The sequence below is a fragment of the Bos mutus genome, chromosome 25 (genome assembly GCF_027580195.1).
Source record: "Bos mutus isolate GX-2022 chromosome 25, NWIPB_WYAK_1.1, whole genome shotgun sequence".
Classification (NCBI taxonomy): Eukaryota; Metazoa; Chordata; class Mammalia; order Artiodactyla; family Bovidae; genus Bos; species Bos mutus.
This window is the reverse complement of record NC_091641.1, coordinates 4,055,986-4,074,437: the sequence shown is the minus strand read 5'-3', so window position 1 is coordinate 4,074,437 and position 18,452 is coordinate 4,055,986. Positions and strand designations below refer to the sequence as shown.

The window sequence follows — 18,452 nt, the reverse complement described above, 5'->3', positions numbered from 1 at the left end:
AAAAGAGGGCCACCAGTCCACAGGGGAGATCCTTTTAGCCTTCAGGCATGTATGTCCGGACTCAAGCCGACTGTCCTCCCAGCCTTCTCCTGTGTCCTCTCCTGTGCCCCTCCAGTCTCCCGCCCCTTCCTCCTGCTCACTGACTGCTGCTGACGCCCACAGACAAACCGGTTCTGTTCAAGAGGACACAAGGCCGAGCAGGTTCTTAGACTTTGCATGAGGTTCCCTAGTCGGCTCTGCCACTTCCCCGCTGTGGACCGAGGGCACATCCTCGACCCTGCCTGCCTCAGGCTCCTCATCTGTAAAGCAGCGAACATAATAGCACTTAACATGCTTAGCACAACTAGCTGTTATTGTTATTTCCCAAACAGGCTACTTTAACAGCATTACTGAGATGATTTGAGGCTGTGAAACCCACCTGTTTGAAGCATAAGTTCAGAGCTCTTCCTTTACAGGGCTCACAGGGCTGTGCAGCCGTCACTAGACACTGACTTTTGAGCCTCCCAAATAAACCTTGTCCCTGTCAGCAGTCTCTTGCCACGCTCTTCCCTCTTCCTGCTCTGCTTGCCTCTCCTCAGGTAACCTCTGACCTACTTTGTCTATATAGACTTGCCTTATTCTGGGCATTCATATTAATGCAGTCATAAGCCATGTGATTCTTTGTGATAACCACTCTCAGCACAGTGATTCAAAGGTTCATCTGTTTTTCGTTTTACTGATGAATAATATTACGTTGTTTATCTACCCACATATTGTTTATCCATCGTCTCCTGAAAGACACTTGTGGTGTTTCCACCTTTTGGCTGTTATGACTAGCACTGCTATGAGTATTCACGCATGAGTTTTTGTGTGGACATGTGTTTTCATTTCTCGAGGACGAGTACCTAGGAGTGGAATTACTGGGTCATGTGCTAATTCTATGTTTGACGCTTTGAGGAGCTGATAGACTGCTTCCACTTTATAGTCCCATCAGCAATGTGTGAGGGTTACAGTTTCTCCATGTCCTTGCCAACACTTGCTCTTATTTGTCTTTGTAAAAGCCGTTATAATGGTGGTTTGGGATAGGTTATCTCATTATGATTTTGATTTCTGTAATGACTGATGTTGAGCATTGTTATGTGGGGTGCTCTCCGTCTGACTCTCTGTGACCTATGGACTGTAGCCCGCCAGGCTCCTCTGCCCATGGGTTTCTCCGGGCAGGAGCACTGGAGTGGCTTGCCGTCTTCTTCTCCAGGGGACCTTCCAGCCCAAGCATTGACCACATCTCTTATGTTTCCTCCATTGTGCCTATTAGCTTAAATGTGTTGACTGTTTAGACATAATGAATATAAAAAGTACCAGTTCCTGCTTTAATAAAGTTTGCAACCATGGCAAGAGAGGATAGTTTTTAAGTCAGTACTGTATGGGCAATTTCATTAGCATAACAGTGGGGGTGAGAGTGTCTTGAAATACCAGTGACGAGGTGAGCAGACACAAGCTATTGATCTGAAGCACTTGGAGCAGTGGCTGAGAAAGGAGTGTGTCTATTTCTGAGGCAACGGCTAGATGTCTGCCTTAAGGACTTTTGATTGAGGTAAGATTTGTAAATACTGAAATTCACAGATATAAGTGTACAATTCAATGAGTTTTGACAAATGTATAAATTCGCGCAGCCACCACCTTAGTCCGGAAACGGAACATTTCTGTCACTCGATCACATTTCTTCTTGTCCATTCCAGTCAATCTCTATCACTGTCTGCAACCATTTTTCTGATTTCTTTTCACATAGATTAGGTTTGCCTGTGTTTAAATTTCATATAAAGGGATGAATCCTAGAGTATGGACAGTTTTCCTTTCACCCAGCATGATGTCCGTGAAATTCCTCCATTGTGTCGAGTTATTGATTTCTTCATTTTTATCAATGTCATCTCTGTTGTTTTCAATTTAGGGTGTTATAATTCATGCCACTGTGACTATTCATATAAAGTTATTTGTGTGGACATTCTTTTCTCTCAGAGAAATATATAGGCCGGAAATTTCTGGTTCATTGAACAGGTGTTTAACTTGATAAGAAATTGCCAGATCTTTTTCTCAGATGGCTGTACTATTTTTACACTCTCACCGGTCATTGAGGAGGATGTTATAGTTGCAACATGTATTTGCCCACATTTAGTGATGTCTGTCTTTTACAATTTAGCCATAATCATCCCTAATGTCAGATGGTATTAAGCAACTTCCTGTGTGCTTGTTAGCTCTTGGTATTTCTTCCTTTGTAAAGTGTGTGTTCAAGACTTTTGCTCATTTTATTTACATTTTCTTTGTGTTATCATTGAGTAGTAGGCATTCATATATAATCTGACTTCAAGTCTTCAAGATACGTGTAACCAAAATATTTTCTCCCACTTTGTGGCTTTCATATTCATTATCTTAACAGTGCGTTTGTTTCAAGTTACGTTTTGAGACAATCTCATTATTTTGCTGATTAGGAAACTCTAGAGTAGGAAGTTGAGTTACTCAAGCTCACAGAGCTGGTTGGGGTAAAGGTGGGGTTTGAGCTGTGGTGGTCTGCCTCCTGAGTCCTTGCTATAAGCAGCTATGATGTATAAATACAAGTACTTCTCTTTGAGAACCCCTTACTGTTTATGACTTTGTTGAAATCAGTAAGCATTATCTACTTGAATTTAGATATTCTTAAGAAGTTCTTCTCCCATGTAATTTTCTTGGTCTAAAATTAAACCTTCACCATTTAGGTCTCTTCTGAGTCCCAGTTTTATGTCAGTTCACATGTGACAGGAACTCACCAGTCTGCATTAATCAGAGAAAGATAAATCGCACCTGAATTTCTTTTCTCGGACCTTTTGGCCTTTAATCTGATTTGGAGTTTTAGGATTATTTGAAAAAATATTGGAGAGAAATATTATACCATGTTCAAGAAAAATGTTGGTTATTTCTGATAACCCTCCTCTTTGGTTGGTCATACTTTTATACTGCAGACCATAGAAATGACAATTTAGTACAATTCTACTTTGAAATAAAATATTGGAGAGCTGGAAGCTTATTGCCGTTTAGAGAAACGGAGAAATTGTTTTTACCCCACTGCCTCTTATTATTAATTGATATGCTGAAATAGATTAGCACAGTGCAGGCTCAAACCAGTGCATAAATACAGCCATTTATGTCTTACCATCAGCTTCACTGTGGATTCATCTCACTGAAAGCTTGAACGGCTTCTTAGGGGAAGACATTGGAAGGGTAGTTTTACCCCATGAGTCCCCTTAAATATGCTGTTAATTCGCATTGATTTTAGAGAAAACAGAGAGAATCAGTTTGGCTCCCCCTGACTAAAGGCGTCGGCAAGCTGCTCCAGTGCCGTTTAATGGGAATTGCGGAGATCCCTCCTGCTTGCCTGCTTGCACACAGCTCCCAACACCAGCGGAACACCGCCGAGCTCTTCCTAGATGAACTTTTGAACAGAAAATGATGACTCTACCGTGAACTCGAGGTGTACGCGGTGTGCCGTTTGATCTGCTTTCTCCTGATTTCAGTGCTCCCAGAGGACAGTCAGCAGCCGGCCCTGTCCTCCTCCCTGTAGTGCGCTCAGGTGTCCTGGCCGCTGGTTCCCAAGCCCTGTCCCCAGCCAAGCTTAGCGACCGCTGCCACCCCACCAGGCCAGTCCTCTTCATCCAGGGGCCTCTCCAGGGGCTCAAGGACAGCGCCCTGCTCACCTTTCAGAGCTGGGCCCAGGCCCAGACCTACAGACGGATGGCGGATGGAGGCGTGCCGTACCTAAAACGATTCTCATTTGTCATAAAGGATGAGACAGTTCTCTAACAAGCCTCCAGAAGCCTTTGCGAGCCACTGTGTAGCTGAAGTGGCACAGTGAGCTGGACCTGAGCCTCATGGTTCCGTCCAGCCGTGGACCAGCCCCTGAGCAGTCTGGGTCTGTCAGGTTGCTCTGGACGCTGGACCCCTCAACCAGGGAGCGTCTGTGGCCCCGAACCGCACTGCGGGCCGTCTAGGGCCCTGGCTGGCAGTTGTGTGCTTACCTCCTCTGTTGCCCTTGGCGTGGCTGACCAGCCTCTTGCTCTCCAGGCCGTGACTCCTCAGGGCAGGAATGAGCTGTCTTGGGCAGCTGGGAGCTGCTCAGCAGGTGAGGGGTGGTGAGGTGATGATGAGGTGTGATGTGGGGCAGGAGCCCCTTCTGTGCAAAGCTCTGCCCAGACCGGGAAGGGGTGAGGGTCTGGCTGCTGTTGATCAGAGATGCTGCTGTGTGGGGGTGGGGGATGGAAGCCTGGCTTACAGTTCAACCTCCAGTTCTGCCCCTGTCAGAAGCACTTAGGAGAGAGTGACAGTGTGAGAACACCTGATTCCTGTGTCTCCTGGTCATTGTAATAGGTTAGGTCTATTATGTTTGAAATCAGATCTGTTGATATTTGTTCAGTTGTAGCTACCTCTCGCCCTGAAATTCGTGACATTCATTCATTTTACAGGGCAGAGGTAGGAACATATGACGTGACATGCAGAGAAGCTGGCTAACCTTTTTAGCCACAGAATGTGATGGTATATCCTACTATATTTGAAAGTCTGTCACTGGAAAATGTTTGTTTCTGATAAAGTAGAAGTAAGAGGCCCGAGAATTAGCTGGGATGGCAGAGCCACTGTCTCCTCCTCTTTCTTCTGTCTGTGTTCCTTCCCTTCTTCATCTAAGCTTAGCATCAGGTGGTCACAGAAAGTGCAGGTTGAAACAGCTAGGCTTAAAACACACAGAGGACTTTTTCCTGAGACAGTTGTCTTACAGGATCGTCTTTCTACATTGTGGTGTGACCTTTCCATATTTGCAGATTTAACTAGAGGAGACCATATCTAATCATATACTTAAAGTTTACCTTAGAAATACATTTAAAATCCACAACAGCTGTTTTAAAAAGATTAATAGTACTATTATGAAGAAGCACAATGTGGTGTGAGATTGAATTACCGGCTCCGACAGGTGTACAGAGTGACCTGCGGGGCTGAGATCTGAATGACTGTATTTATGGGAAAGAGCCTTTCACCCATATTTTTCTGAGTAGCTGTTCGCAAATGATGTGTTACACCCTGTGCTTCTGTTTCTCGCTGGGTTTGAAAAATAAAACTTTCCATTAGTGGTAAATTCATAAGCTTGGGGCATGAAAATGTTTGAATTTGATATAAAAGAAGTTTTGAAAGGAAGATTAGTGGTTTAAACCAAAAGATTAGTCACCCTGGGAAATTCAGCTGTTGAGAAAGCCGAGTTCAGTAACGCCAGGTCCTGCTCCAGCTGATTGCTCCCTCACACTGAGATTCCTAATCTTCCTGCTGCACTCCCACCTGACTGGCAGGGCTGATTACCACGGCTTAATACTTTCTCCATCACCAGAGCACAGGGGGCTCCTCTGCTTCAGAACCCCCTTGTTTGTGGCAGGTTGATTCCTCTACCAAGTGGAAGGTGATTATTATTATTTCTTTACCCATTATCACTTTAAAACGGAGGAGAAGAAGGGAAGGTACTGAACAGGTTACAATTAGCAGTGGTCGTGGCTGAAATTCTCTCACGGGCAGCATTGCAAGAATCACTTGACGTTTGACTTTCTTAGCACCTGATAGTTGAGTCCCGTCCATTCTGCCATGAAAGTGTCTGGTACTAGATCCTCCATATTCCACGGGAGGCAGATAATTAAACCCACGGCGAGGCCCCCTTCCACACGGGAGGCTAGCCTGGAACCACAGGACATGGCTCTCCTTCAGAGCATCTCAGCCTCTGGCTTCCCCATGGAAATGACTCCTGTGGAGGCACATGGTCACGGTTCCCTTCTAGACCAACAGAAGGTGGTCTTTGTATTGGGTAGGTAAAGGTAAATCTGTTTACATTTTATCTGAAAACCTTAAAGGTCCATTTAGGGAAATGACTTCTACATCTTAAAACCAAGATGTTGTCTTGAGAGAGCATTATGTCCATTCCTTCCCTCTGGATGGACCTTAAATGTGTATCATCTCTCTCTCCTCAGTGACTTGTGTTCTATTTCATCATATGTGAAAATGGAAATTTCACAGTTTTTCTTAGTAATTCACTCAGGATTCTATGAATGTTCATTGTACGAATACAGAAGCATACTTAATCTCTGCTCGTTCTTCCTGAAGAAGGAGAGATCTGTTAGTCATTACCTGGGAAAACACACACACACACACCCACACACACGCACCCCCACACACACGCCACACGCCACACACACGCACACACCACACACACACGCCTCAGAGAGCACCAGGCAGAGCACTGACATTGCCCCAGGTCCGTCTGAGAATCTTATCTCAGGTAACTCAATCACTTTTGTCTTTATGGGTCTTTTCAGACTCTTTCTGCTCCATTTAAGGTATATAAAGATCACAAACTTTTGTAGGGATCTGAGCAGACCTGAATACTAACCTTTCTGCTTCTCTTTCTCTTCCCAGAGCTTTTATGTTTTGTTAGCTTTAAACCCTCTTAACTTCACGATCAACTCGCTATACTTTAGTGCTGAATAGCTCTAGGTTCAGAAAGATTAACTGTGTTATTCTGCACATTGGCTAATCTACATTAAAATACTTGTTGTAATTAAAAATTTTAAATTAGACATTTAGTGTTCCGGAACATTGACGTAGTTACTACCCTTCTTCCTACAATAAATGTTAGAGTCTGTGCTAACTGTAATTGTACAGTCATTTAGATCACAAGGTTTCCGCTTGCCAGCTATTTGAAACTATTCTTTTCAAAAAATTTTTTTCTCCTAGATCACAGTATCCAACCCAGTTTTTACATAGTATAGGCATATTTGTGAAAAAGTGTTAGTTGTTTAGTCATATATGACTCTTTGTGATCCCATGGACTGTAGCCTGCCAGGCTTCTCTGTCTATGGAATTCTCCAGGCAAGAATACTAAAGTGGGTAACCATTCTCTTCTCCAGAGAGTCTTCCCAACCCAGGGATCAAACCCGGTCTCCTGTATTGCAGGTGGATTCTTTACCATCTGAGCCAGCAGGGAAGCCCATAGGCATATTTATTAAACTGTGAATACTTGGAAAACTTGAATTATTATGGTATTTACACTTAGAACATTTATACGTTAAATCAGTGATGCCTTGTCAATTATACAACCAAATCAAGTTTTTGAGCATTTATCTTGAAGCCTTTTTCTTTCAGAAAGGTTTTTTTTTTTTTCCCATGATTCGCCCTTGTAGGAGGGGAACCACACGAAGGCATGTCTTCCTCTGTTGGTGAGCGTAGTGCAGATGGCAAGGCGTTGGCCTGTAGCTCAGCCAGTCCCAAGGTGTCAAAGCTATATCCATTGCAACTCAGCTTTATCAGACTGCTTGGGTCATGGCACTAGATGATTTTAGCTGAAATACATAGCAAAAAGGGCTTCCCTGATAGCTCAGTTGGTACAGAATCCGCCTGCAATGCAGGAGACCTGGGTTTGATCCCTGGGAAGATCCCATGGAGAAGGGAAAGGCTACCCACTCCAGTTTCTGGCCTGGAGAATTCCAAGGACTGTATAGTCTGTGGGGTTACAAAGAGTGGGACATGACTGAGCGACTTTCATATAGTGAAAAAGGAAATTGGACACACAGTTGGCATTCAGAGCCTACAATCTGCTTGAATTATAACCTAGAGTAGGTGATGTGTGTGGAGAAGGCGATGGCACCCCACTCCAGTACTCTTGCCTGGAAAATCCCATGGACGGAGGAGCCTGGTGGGCTGCAGTCCATGGGGTCACTAAGAGTCGGACACGACTGAGTGACTTCACTTTCACTTTTCACTTTCATGCGTTGGAGAAGGAAATGGCAACCCACTCCAGTGTTCTTGCCTGGAGAATTCCAGGGACGGGGGAACCTGGTGGGCTGCAGTCCATGGGGTCGCACAGAGTCGTACACGACTGAAGCGACTTAGCAGCAGCAGCAGGTGATGTGTGGCAGAAGCCCTGGAGCTCTGGGGCTGGGACGAGGATTGGCTGCTCCAGCCCTTGAGTTAGGTTAGGGTCACAGTATCGGACACTTGCCCAGCCCTTCTCCTGTGCTCAATGGAGGCTGTCACCTCTGACGGGACAGAAAGTGTGCCCTGTCCTCACACTCCCAGCACTGGTGACAGGATCAGGGTGTGCTTCTTGAGCAGGAAGTGGTGCGAGTCAGAGATCCAAGTCTCCTTCTGGACAGCCCTCTCTCCTTCACCCCCGAGTTCGGTCCGTCGTTGTCTCTTTTGCCACCTAAATCTTGCTTTAGAGCCATCCATGTCCCCCAGTCTCCACCACCGCGGTCAGCCCTGTTCCCTGACCCAGCCTGCCATTGCCTTTCAGAGCATTTCCTGGGTTATTGCAGGGACCTCCTACCTGGTCTGCCCCCACTGCTCTGGCCCTCTTCACTCCTCCTCAACTTTGCAGCCAAAATGAGCTTTTAACCACACAGCCCCCTCACAGCCTTTCTGCTGTCGTTTTGGACAAATAGCAATCATCATCATCATCATTATACTGACAGTACTTTAGACCAAGGCCTGTAAATAGGGTGGTCACAAAATTCATCATTCACACGAGAGCGCTTCTGAACGTGAAGTGGGCGCCATTGGGACCCACACAAGGGTGGTGTGGGGAGCAGGTGTGTGCCTGCCGCGCCCGCTGCCATCGCCCTCCCTGAGCCGCAGCGCTGCTCGCGGTCAACCTCTGTGCTGTCTGGCGGCGCCTGCCCTGCCTGCCGCCCCACTGGGCCTCTGCACGTGCTGTCTGAGTATTTGAAAACTACTGATCTTTCAGCTGTTAGCTCCTGTCTGGCATCTCACTGACTAGGTTAAATCTCCTTATTATAGACTCTAACTACACTCACTGATGCACTTTAGCATTTATTTATTTGAATAAATACTGGTAAGAAACTGGTAGTATTGTATTACCAATATACCAGTTATAGAATACAGTGGTCGGCACAATGGCAAAATAAACTCTATCTATTTAAATTTATGTACTTAGTACAGAAGAAACCGGCTAAACATATACAATTTAATGTAAAAATATACTCTCGATTTTAGCACTGTTAATATGCTATTTTATATGCATGCTGCTGCTGCTGCTGCTGCTAAGTCACTTCAGTCGTGTCGGACTCTGTGCAACCCCTGAGACGGCAGCCCACCAGGCTCCCCCGTCCCTGGGATTCTCCAGGCAAGAACACTGGAGTGGGTTGCCATTTCCTTCTCCAATGCATGAAAGTGAAAAGTGAAAGTGAAGTCGCTCAGTTGTGTCCGACTCTGTGCGACCCCATAGACTGCAGCCTACCAGGCTCTTTTGTCCATGGGATTTTCCAGGCAAGAGTACTGGAGTGGGGTGCCATTGCCTTGCATATTTGATATTTATTATGCTTTATTTGAAAAATACAGTAATTTAAAAGTTCAGTCTTGTAATTCTACAAATTTATCAAATATTTGAAGTTATGACAGGGATTCTTGAGAAGGTGTCTCTATTGAGAGATCTGTGACATTTAGAGTTATGATATACAGAGTAGCTGGATTCTGGAACAGATTGTATGCGTGTCTGATTCTTTGCGACCCCATGGACTGTAGCCTGCCAGGGATTCTCCAGACAAGAACACTGGGGAGGAGGGTTGCCATGCCCTCCTACAGGGGATCTTTCTGACTCAGGGATCAAACCTGTGTCTCTTATGTCCCCTGCATTGGCAGGCAGGTTTCTTTACCACTTTTCTTTAACAGATTAACTGGGGTTTAAATCATGATTTTGCCACATACCGTCTTGGTGGCCTTGAACAAATCAGTTTCCCTCTGCCTCTCTTTACACATTTTTAAAGTGGGTATAATAACGATGTCTATTTTTTTAATTTTTTAACTTTACAATATTGTATTGGTTTTGCCATATATCAAAATGAATCCGCCACAGGTATACATGTGTTCCCTATCCTGAACCCTCCTCCCTCCCCATACCATCCCTCTGGGTCGTCCCAGTGCACCAGCTCCAAGCATCCAGTATCGTGCATCGAACCTGGACTGGCGACTCGTTTCATATGTGATATTATACGTATTTCAATGCCATTCTCCCAAATCATCCCACCCTCTCCCTCTCCCTCTCCCACAGAGTCCAAAAGACTGTTCTATACATCAGTGTCTCTTTTGCTGTCTCGTATACAGGGTTAGTGTTACCATCTTTCTAAATTCCATATATATGCGTTAGTATACTGTATTGGTGTTTTTCTTTCTGGCTTACTTCACTCCGTATAATAGGCTCCAGTTTCATCCACCTCATTAGAACTGATTCAAATATATTCTTTTTAATGGCTGAGTAATACTCCATTGTGTATATGTACCACAGCTTTCTTATCCATTCATCTGCTGATGGACATCTAGGTTGCTTCCATGTCCTGGCTATTATAAACAGTGCTGCGATGAACATTGGGGTACACGTGTCTCTTTCCCTTCTGGTTTCCTCAGTGTGTATGCCCAGCAGTGGGATTACTGGGTCATAAGGCAGTTCTATTTCCAGTTTTTTAAGGAATCTCCACACTGTTCTCCATAATGGCTGTGCTAGTTTGCATTCCCACCAACAGTGTAAGAGGGTTCCCTTTTCTCCACACCCTCTCCAGCATTTATTGCTTGTAGACTTTTGGATCGCAGCCATTCTGACTGGCGTGAAATGGTACCTCATAGTGGTTTTGATTTGCATTTCTCTGATAATGAGTGATGTTGAGCATCTTTTCATGTGTTTGTTAGCCATCTGTATGTCTTCTTTGGAGAAATGTCTATTTAGTTCTTTGGCCCATTTTTTGACTGGGTCATTTATTTTTCTGGAATTGAGCTGCAGGAGTTGCTTGTATATTTTTGAGATTAGTTGTTTGTCAGTTGCTTCATTTGCTATTATTTTCTCCCATTCTGAAGGCTGTCTTTTCACCTTGCTTAGAGTTTCCTTTGTTGTGCAGAAGCTTTTAAGTTTAATTAGGTCCCATTTGTTTATTTTTGCTTTTATTTCCAGTATTCTGGGAGGTGGGTCATAGAGGATCCTGCTGTGGTGTATGTCGAAGCGTGTTTTGCCTATGTTCTCCTCTAGGAGTTTTATAGTTTCTGGTCTTACGTTGAGATCTTTAATCCATTTTGAGTTTATTTTTGTGTATGGTGTTAGAAAGTGCTCTAGTTTCATTCTTTTACAAGTGGTTGACCAGTTTTCCCAGCACCACTTGTTAAAGAGATTGTCTTTAATCCATTGTACATTCTTGCCTCCTTTGTCAAAGATAAGGTGTCCATAGGTGCGTGGATTTATCTCTGGGCTTTCTATTTTGTTCCATTGATCTATATTTCTGTCTTTGTGCCAGTACCATACTGTCTTGATGACTGTGGCTTTGTAGTAGAGCCTGAAGTCAGGCAGGTTGATTCCTCCAGTTCCGTTCTTCTTTCTCAAGATAGCTTTGGCTATTCGAGGTTTTTTGTATTTCCATACAAATTGTGAAATTATTTGTTCTAGCTCTGTGAAGAATACCGTTGGTAGCTTGATAGGGATTGCATTGAATCTATAAATTGCTTTGGGTAGTATACTCATTTTCACTATATTGATTCTTCCAATCCATGAACATGGTATATTTCTCCATCTATTAGTGTCCTCTTTGATTTCTTTCACCAGTGTTTTATAGTTTTCTATATATAGGTCTTTAGTTTCTTTAGGTAGATATATTCCTAAGTATTTTATTCTTTTTCGTTGCAATGGTGAATGGAATTGTTTCCTTAATTTCTCTTTCTGTTTTTTCTCATTATTAGTGTATAGGAATGCAAGGGATTTCTGTGTGTTGATTTTATATCCTACAACTTTACTATAATCATTGATTAGTTCTAGTAATTTTCTGGTGGAGTCTTTAGGGTTTTCTAAGTAGAGGATCATGTCATCTGCAAACAGTGAGAGTTTTACTTCTTCTTTTCCAATTTGGATTCCTTTTATTTCTTTTTCTGCTCTGATTGCTATGGCCAAAACTTCCAAAACTATGTTTAATAGTAATGGTGAAAGTGGGCACCCTTGTCTTGTTCCTGACTTTAGGGGAAATGCTTTCAATTTTTCACCATTGAGGATAATGTTTGCTGTGGGTTTGTCATATATAGCTTTTATTATGTTGAGGTATGTTCCTTCTATTCCTGCTTTCTGGAGAGTTTTTATCATAAATGGATGTTGAATTTTGTCAAAGGCTTTCTCTGCATCTATTGAGATAATCATATGGCTTTTATTTTTCAATTTGTTAATGTAGTGTATTACATTGATTGATTTGTGGATATTGAAGAATCCTTGCATCCCTGGAATAAAGCCCACTTGGTCATGGTGTATGATCTTTTTAATGTGTTGTTGGATTCTGATTGCTAGAATTTTGTTAAGGATTTTTGCATCTATGTTCATCAGTGATATTGTCCTGTAGTTTTCTTTTTTTGTGGGATCTTTGTCAGGTTTAGGTATTAGGGTGATGGTGGCCTCATAGAATGAGTTTGGAAGTTTACCTTCCTCTGCAATTTTCTGGAAGAGTTTGAGTAGGATAGGTGTTAGCTCTTCTCTAAATTTTTGGTAGAATTCAGCTGTGAAGCCGTCTGGACCTGGGCTTTTGTTTGCTGGAAGATTTTTGATTACAGTTTCAATTTCCGTGCTTGTGATGGGTCTGTTAAGATTTTCTATTTCTTCCTGGTCCAGTTTTGGAAAGTTGTACTTTTCTAAGAATTTGTCCATTTCTTCCAAGTTGTCCATTTTATTGGCATATAATTGCTGATAGTAGTCTCATGATCCTTTGTATTTCTGTGTTGTCTGTTGTGATCTCTCCATTTTCATTTCTAATTTTATTGATTTGATTTTTCTCCCTTTGTTTCTTGATGAGTCTGGCTAACGGTTTGTCAATTTTATTTATCCTTTCAAAGAACCAGCTTTTGGCTTTGTTGATTTTTGCTATGGTCTCTTTTGTTTCTTTTGCATTTATTTCTGCCCTAATTTTTAAGATTTCTTTCCTTCTACTAACCCTGGGGTCTTCATTTCTTCCTTTTCTAGTTGCTTTAGGTGTAGAGTTAGGTTATTTATTTGACTTTTTTCTTGTTTGTTGAGGTATGCCTGTATTGCTATGAACTTTCCCCTTAGGACTGCTTTTACAGTGTCCCACAGGTTTTAGGTTGTCTATTTTAGAGGGCTTCTGTGAGAATTAAATCACGTAATGCATATAAAACACTTGGAACAGTTTCCAGCACAGTAGACACTAAGTTAATCCTAGCTGTTGCTATTATTTGTACTGTTATTATATTTATTCATTGAACAAATATTTATACTTTTTTCCTGGCATTGGTCTCAGAACTCTGACATGATTAATACAGGGCAGGGGAATCCGCTGAATGTAAGTCAGGGTTTATTAGGGCGTGTGGGTGGGAGGAGCTCTGTGAACCTGGAGGACGGGAATTCATCAGCTTGCTGGGAGCTGGGGGGAGTACCCAGGGTGGGGAAGGAGCATGAAAGGTCCCTGAGGCAGAAAGGGCTTCTCCCGAGTGCGTCCCTGAGTCCAGGCGGTAGGAGGCCTGAAGGACAGACTATGAGGCTGTGCCCCAGGGCTTTTGTTAGAAAAATGAGAGGTCGGTAATTCTTTCTGTTTTACCCATGAAGAAACAAAAATCCACATGTCCTGATCAGGATCACACAGAGAATCGGGAGCTAGCACTGGAAGCAAGTCTCCTGTGTGGTTTTTTTTTTTTTCAAATTAATGAAGCATCATACAAAAATTCCACAAGTCAGAATGACTTTCTGAGTTCTCACAGTGAGAGCCCCTGTGTACCCACATCTTGGTGTGCTCTCCACAGCTGCCCTGCTGCACCCGCCCCCCCCCCCACCCTGCAACCCCTCCCCAAGAGGTATCTTACCTCTGCTCACCCCCAGCACCGCAGACCAGGTTTGCCTGGGTTTGAACTTTATGAACTTCTGCATGGGAGCCTTATGCTGTAATCCTTTCCCTGACTGGCTTCTCTCACTACACGTACATCTGTGAGATCCATCCGTGGCGTCCTGTGTTGTGTATGGCAGTAGTGGGTTCCTTACAGTTGCTGCGAGCTGTTCCTCTGTGTGAATACACATGGGTTTTCCTGTGTGATAGCCCCTGAATGTCACCATGAGATGCAGCATGTGTGTGAGACGAAAGCTGGATTGAGATTCATGTCATTTACATCTATAGGTTAATATTGCTCATCCTACTTTTTTTTTTTTCAGCTAAGTGAAGGTTATATTTTTCTTTTAGAATCAAAGTATATAACCTTGATTGTCATACTTTGAGAGTGTGTTGTTGTTTAATCATTGAATCATGTCCAAGTGTTTTGCGACCCCATGGAGTGTAGCCCACCAGGCTCCTCTGTCCCTGGGATTTACCAGACACGAATGCTGAAGTGGGTTGCTATTTCCTTCTCCAAGGGATCTTTCCGACCCAGGGATGGAACCCGAGTTTCCTGCATTGGCAGGTGGATTCTTTATCACTGAGCCACCAGGGAAGCCCACTTTGAGAGTATAATACCATATTAAAACAAAGGCTTGCATCAGCAGAGATTGTGTGATGTGTGATAAGTAAGTGTTAATCACGAATGGAAATAACTTAGATTAGCTTGCCAGGTGGTTTAAGATGGTCCTGTCATAGAACACCAGCCTTTTGAAATGTTATCCTGGGGGAATGCAGGTTTCTAGGGGGTGAAGGATAATTTGCTACTTAATTGGGCCAAATGGCCACCGTTGCTGCTTTTTAAAGTCAGGTCTCTCTAAAGACAGTGATCGATTAGCTGGATGAACGCCATTTCATGTGTTTTCCACTCAGTTTTTTTTCCTCTCTCTCTTTTTTCTTTAATGTTTCAGATGACGTTGTGCCATACTTTAAAACAGAGCCAGGCCTTCCGCAGATCCACCTGGAAGGGAACCGCCTCGTGCTCACTTGCCTTGCAGAAGGGAGCTGGCCTTTGGAATTCAAGTGGACGCACAACGACAGTGAGCTCACCACCTACACCAGCGAATATAAGTAATTGATTCCTTGAAAATAAGATTACGCTTCACAGTGGTATATTCAGAGTATTTGCCTTATTGGCCATGATAGCACGGGGTGGGGGGAATATTGGATTGCATTGGTAATGCATTAAGGATTAAGGGAATCCATTTGAACATGTAATCAGAATGTGATTTACTATTCCAATACAGGTTGTATTTACACTTAGGAAGTCTGTCATTATATTTGTAAGAGTAAGCCCCTTAGTGAAATTACCAGACCAAAAGAAGGTGTAGTTACAGTGGAATGCAAATAACAGCTTCAGCTGATGAAACTTGCCGCCCTGAGGCAACAGTCCTGCCCACCAGTATTGTTCCTGCCTGAAGAGCATCACAGCTTTCTACAGGTCAGAGCTTCTGGAGCTCTGGTTGCCAACAAGACTGCCCTGGCTGACCGTCAGAGCTGGGGTGGGCACAGTGGAACTCCAGGAGGATGGGCATGAACAAAGCATGTACAGTCAGCAAAAGTGAGCATTCACTGGACTGGGGGCGGGGTGAGGGTGTCGGGGGTGCTCAGTACAGAGGACTGAGAGGGGCCGGGGTGAGAGTGTCAGGGGGACCCAGTACAGAGGACTGAGAGAGGTCGGGGTGAGGATATTGGGGGGACCCAGTACAGAGGACTGAGAGGGATGGGGCAAGGGTGTCAGGGGGACCCAGTACAGGGGACTGAGAGGGGCTGGGTGAGGGTGTTGGGGGGACCCAGTACAGGGGACTGAGAGGGGACAGGGGCGAGGGTGTTGGGGGGACCCAGTACAGGGGACTGAGAGGGGCTGGGGTGAGGATACTGGGGGGACCCAGTACAGGGGACTGAGAGGGGCTGGGGTGAGGATATTGGGGGGACCCAGTACAGAGGACTGAGAGGGCATGGGGGTGAGGGTGTCGGGGGGACCCAGTACAGAGGACTGAGAGGGGTCGGGGTGAGAGTGTCAGGGGGACCCAGTACAGAGGACTGAGAGGGGTCGGGGTGAGGATATTGGGGGGACCCAGTACAGAGGACTGAGAGGGGATGGGGGCAAGGGTGTCAGGGGGACCCAGTACAGGGGACTGAGAGGGGACGGGAGCGAGGGTGTGGGGGGACCCAGTACAGAGGACTGAGAGGGGCTTGGGTGAGGATATTGGGGGGACCCAGTACAGAGGACTGAGAGGGGATGGGGGCGAGGGTGTTGGGGGACCCAGTACAGGGGACTGAGAGGGGCTGGGGTGAGGATATTGGGGGGACCCAGTACAGGGGACTGAGAGGGGCTGGGGTGAGGATATTGGGGGGACCCAGTACAGAGGACTGAGAGGGCATGGGGGTGAGGGTGTCGGGGGGACCCAGTACAGGGGACTGAGAGGGGCCGGGGTGAGGGTGTTGGGGGTACTCAGTACAGGGACTGAGAGGGGCCGGGGTGAGGGTGTCGGGGGGACCCAGTACAGGGACTGAGAGGGGCCGGGGTGAGGGTGTCGGGGGGACCCAGTACAGGGACTGAGGGGGAGCTGGAGCTCAGGTCTGAGGTGTAGCTTCCCCAGGAAGCGTGTGGACCAGCTTCCCAGCCTCGGGACCTCCTGGCAGCGCTTGAGGTCTTCCCGGGTGTGTGTTCCCACCTCCTTTTCGATGCGGGGATGATGCTGGATGCAGTTCTAAGTGGGATGGAGAATTACTGACTGCCAAACATTCCCAGAGGCCCCAAAGTCAGCAGGATTCAGCAGTGCTGTGCTCTTAATTAAAGGAAATAAGAAAGAGAATTGACGATCTAGAGGTGTTTTCAGTAGAGTAATGAGCTTCTCCACGGGGGCATAGCCCACCGTGTATTCTTCACCCCAGAAGTTATAACATGGTGGTCCATGAGCCGCAGTCAGCCCGCCTAGAATGTGGTGTGCATATTTTAAATATCAGTTAAGATATATATTTGTGTGTGTGTATACACCCAGTATTTGTTCCTCAGTTGATTGCCAGCATTTAACACTTATAAGAGTTCACATAAAATTCTGCTTTTTAGGCCCTCTGGAACAATGAGCAGGCCTGGGCTCCTGGGTGCCCACAGAAGCAGGTGCTAGGCGATGCTGTGCTGTGTGCCGGCAGGGACACCCATTTCTCAGCACGCTCTGGTCCCCACCCTGTAACACCCCACTTGCTCTGTGCGGTCCTGTTATCCACCTGCCCTGTGTGGACAGAAGAGTCTGTGTCCTCCTCTTTCATCATTTGGTCTGTACTGTGAGAGGACCTGCTGTTTTGAGAGCAATGGACCACAATAGTTAAGAGCATGTTGAAGTCAGACAGACCTAGGTTTGAATCTCAGCTCACCACCAGTTACAAGCTGCCTGTTAGCCCCACTTTCAATAACCTGCAAAATAGGGGTGATCAAGCCTCGTCTGTGGTGTTGTGAGCATTGAAAGACTCTCATGTATGTAAAGCAGCATACTTTCTGGCCCACAAGCAACAGTTAATAAATTGTAGGCAACATTATATTTTATTGTAATATGACATAGGGCTTGGTTTATTAGAAGGGGGTATAAGAAAGGAAAAAAAAAGTGAACTTAGGAATGAGAACTGTTATGAGCTTTGATGGCAGATGAGTTGGGTTCAAATACTACTATTCAACTTACTATCTTTGGACAAGTTATCTAACCCAGTTTGATCTTTTCCCATCTGTAAAATGGGTATAATAAAACCCACCCTAAAGCGGTCTCATAAAAATTAAGTGATATGATGTTTCAAATGCCCCAGGAAGAAGGAAGTGAGGTTTCAAAAGAATCCATCTTGTTTTTCCTCATGAAAAGAATTAGTGATGTGGGTGATCCATAACAGTGGTCTTAAAACTGGGGGATATGCTATGGGTAGTGGCAGAGGAATGGTCTCTGGATCTTCCGTTTGCTCAGGCATATTAGTTGAGCTGCCTGAGAACGCATCTCTGTGATGGTACCTGCTGTTCTCATTTTGTACCTGCTTTGCATTATCTCTTCCACTTCACAGAAAAGCACACACCTTTCCCAGTGTGAGTCTTCTGTGCAACCACATCTTCAGCGCACAAGACTAGCGCAGTTTAAAACACTGGGCTTGGAACTTCCCTGGTGGTCCAGAGATGAAGACTCCGAGCTCCCAGTGCAGGGAGCCTCTGGTTAGATCCCTGGTCAGGGACCTAGATTGCATGTGCTGCACCTAAGATTCTGCATGCTGCAACGAAGATCGCAGATCCCACATGCCGCCACCAAGACCTGGCTCAACCAAGTAAATAATTATTAAAAAGTAAAACAAAATACCGGGCTCGAAGAAGCCTCTTTTAAACATCCCCTGGAGCTTCTTGCCTTCTCTCTATATGTACTTCTTTCAAGGGAAGAGTATGACACTAAAAATGGGGTCTTTTGCCCAGTCTTGGGATTTTCCTAATTCGGATGTCTGTAGGTGGTCAGCAAGAGCAGTACCATTTTCTTGTGAACA

The 18,452-nt window shown here is 45.0% G+C and overlaps 1 protein-coding gene across 1 annotated transcript in view; it reads left to right on the top strand.

Moving 5' to 3' along the window:
- SDK1 (sidekick cell adhesion molecule 1) overlaps positions 1–18,452 on the top strand; it is a 743,568-nt gene that overhangs the window by 265,540 nt on the left and 459,576 nt on the right. Inside the window, exon 4 of the mRNA XM_070363134.1 lies at positions 14,852–15,011. Within this exon, the coding sequence (XP_070219235.1) occupies positions 14,852–15,011 (160 nt within the window). The remainder of the gene's footprint in view (positions 1–14,851; positions 15,012–18,452) is intronic.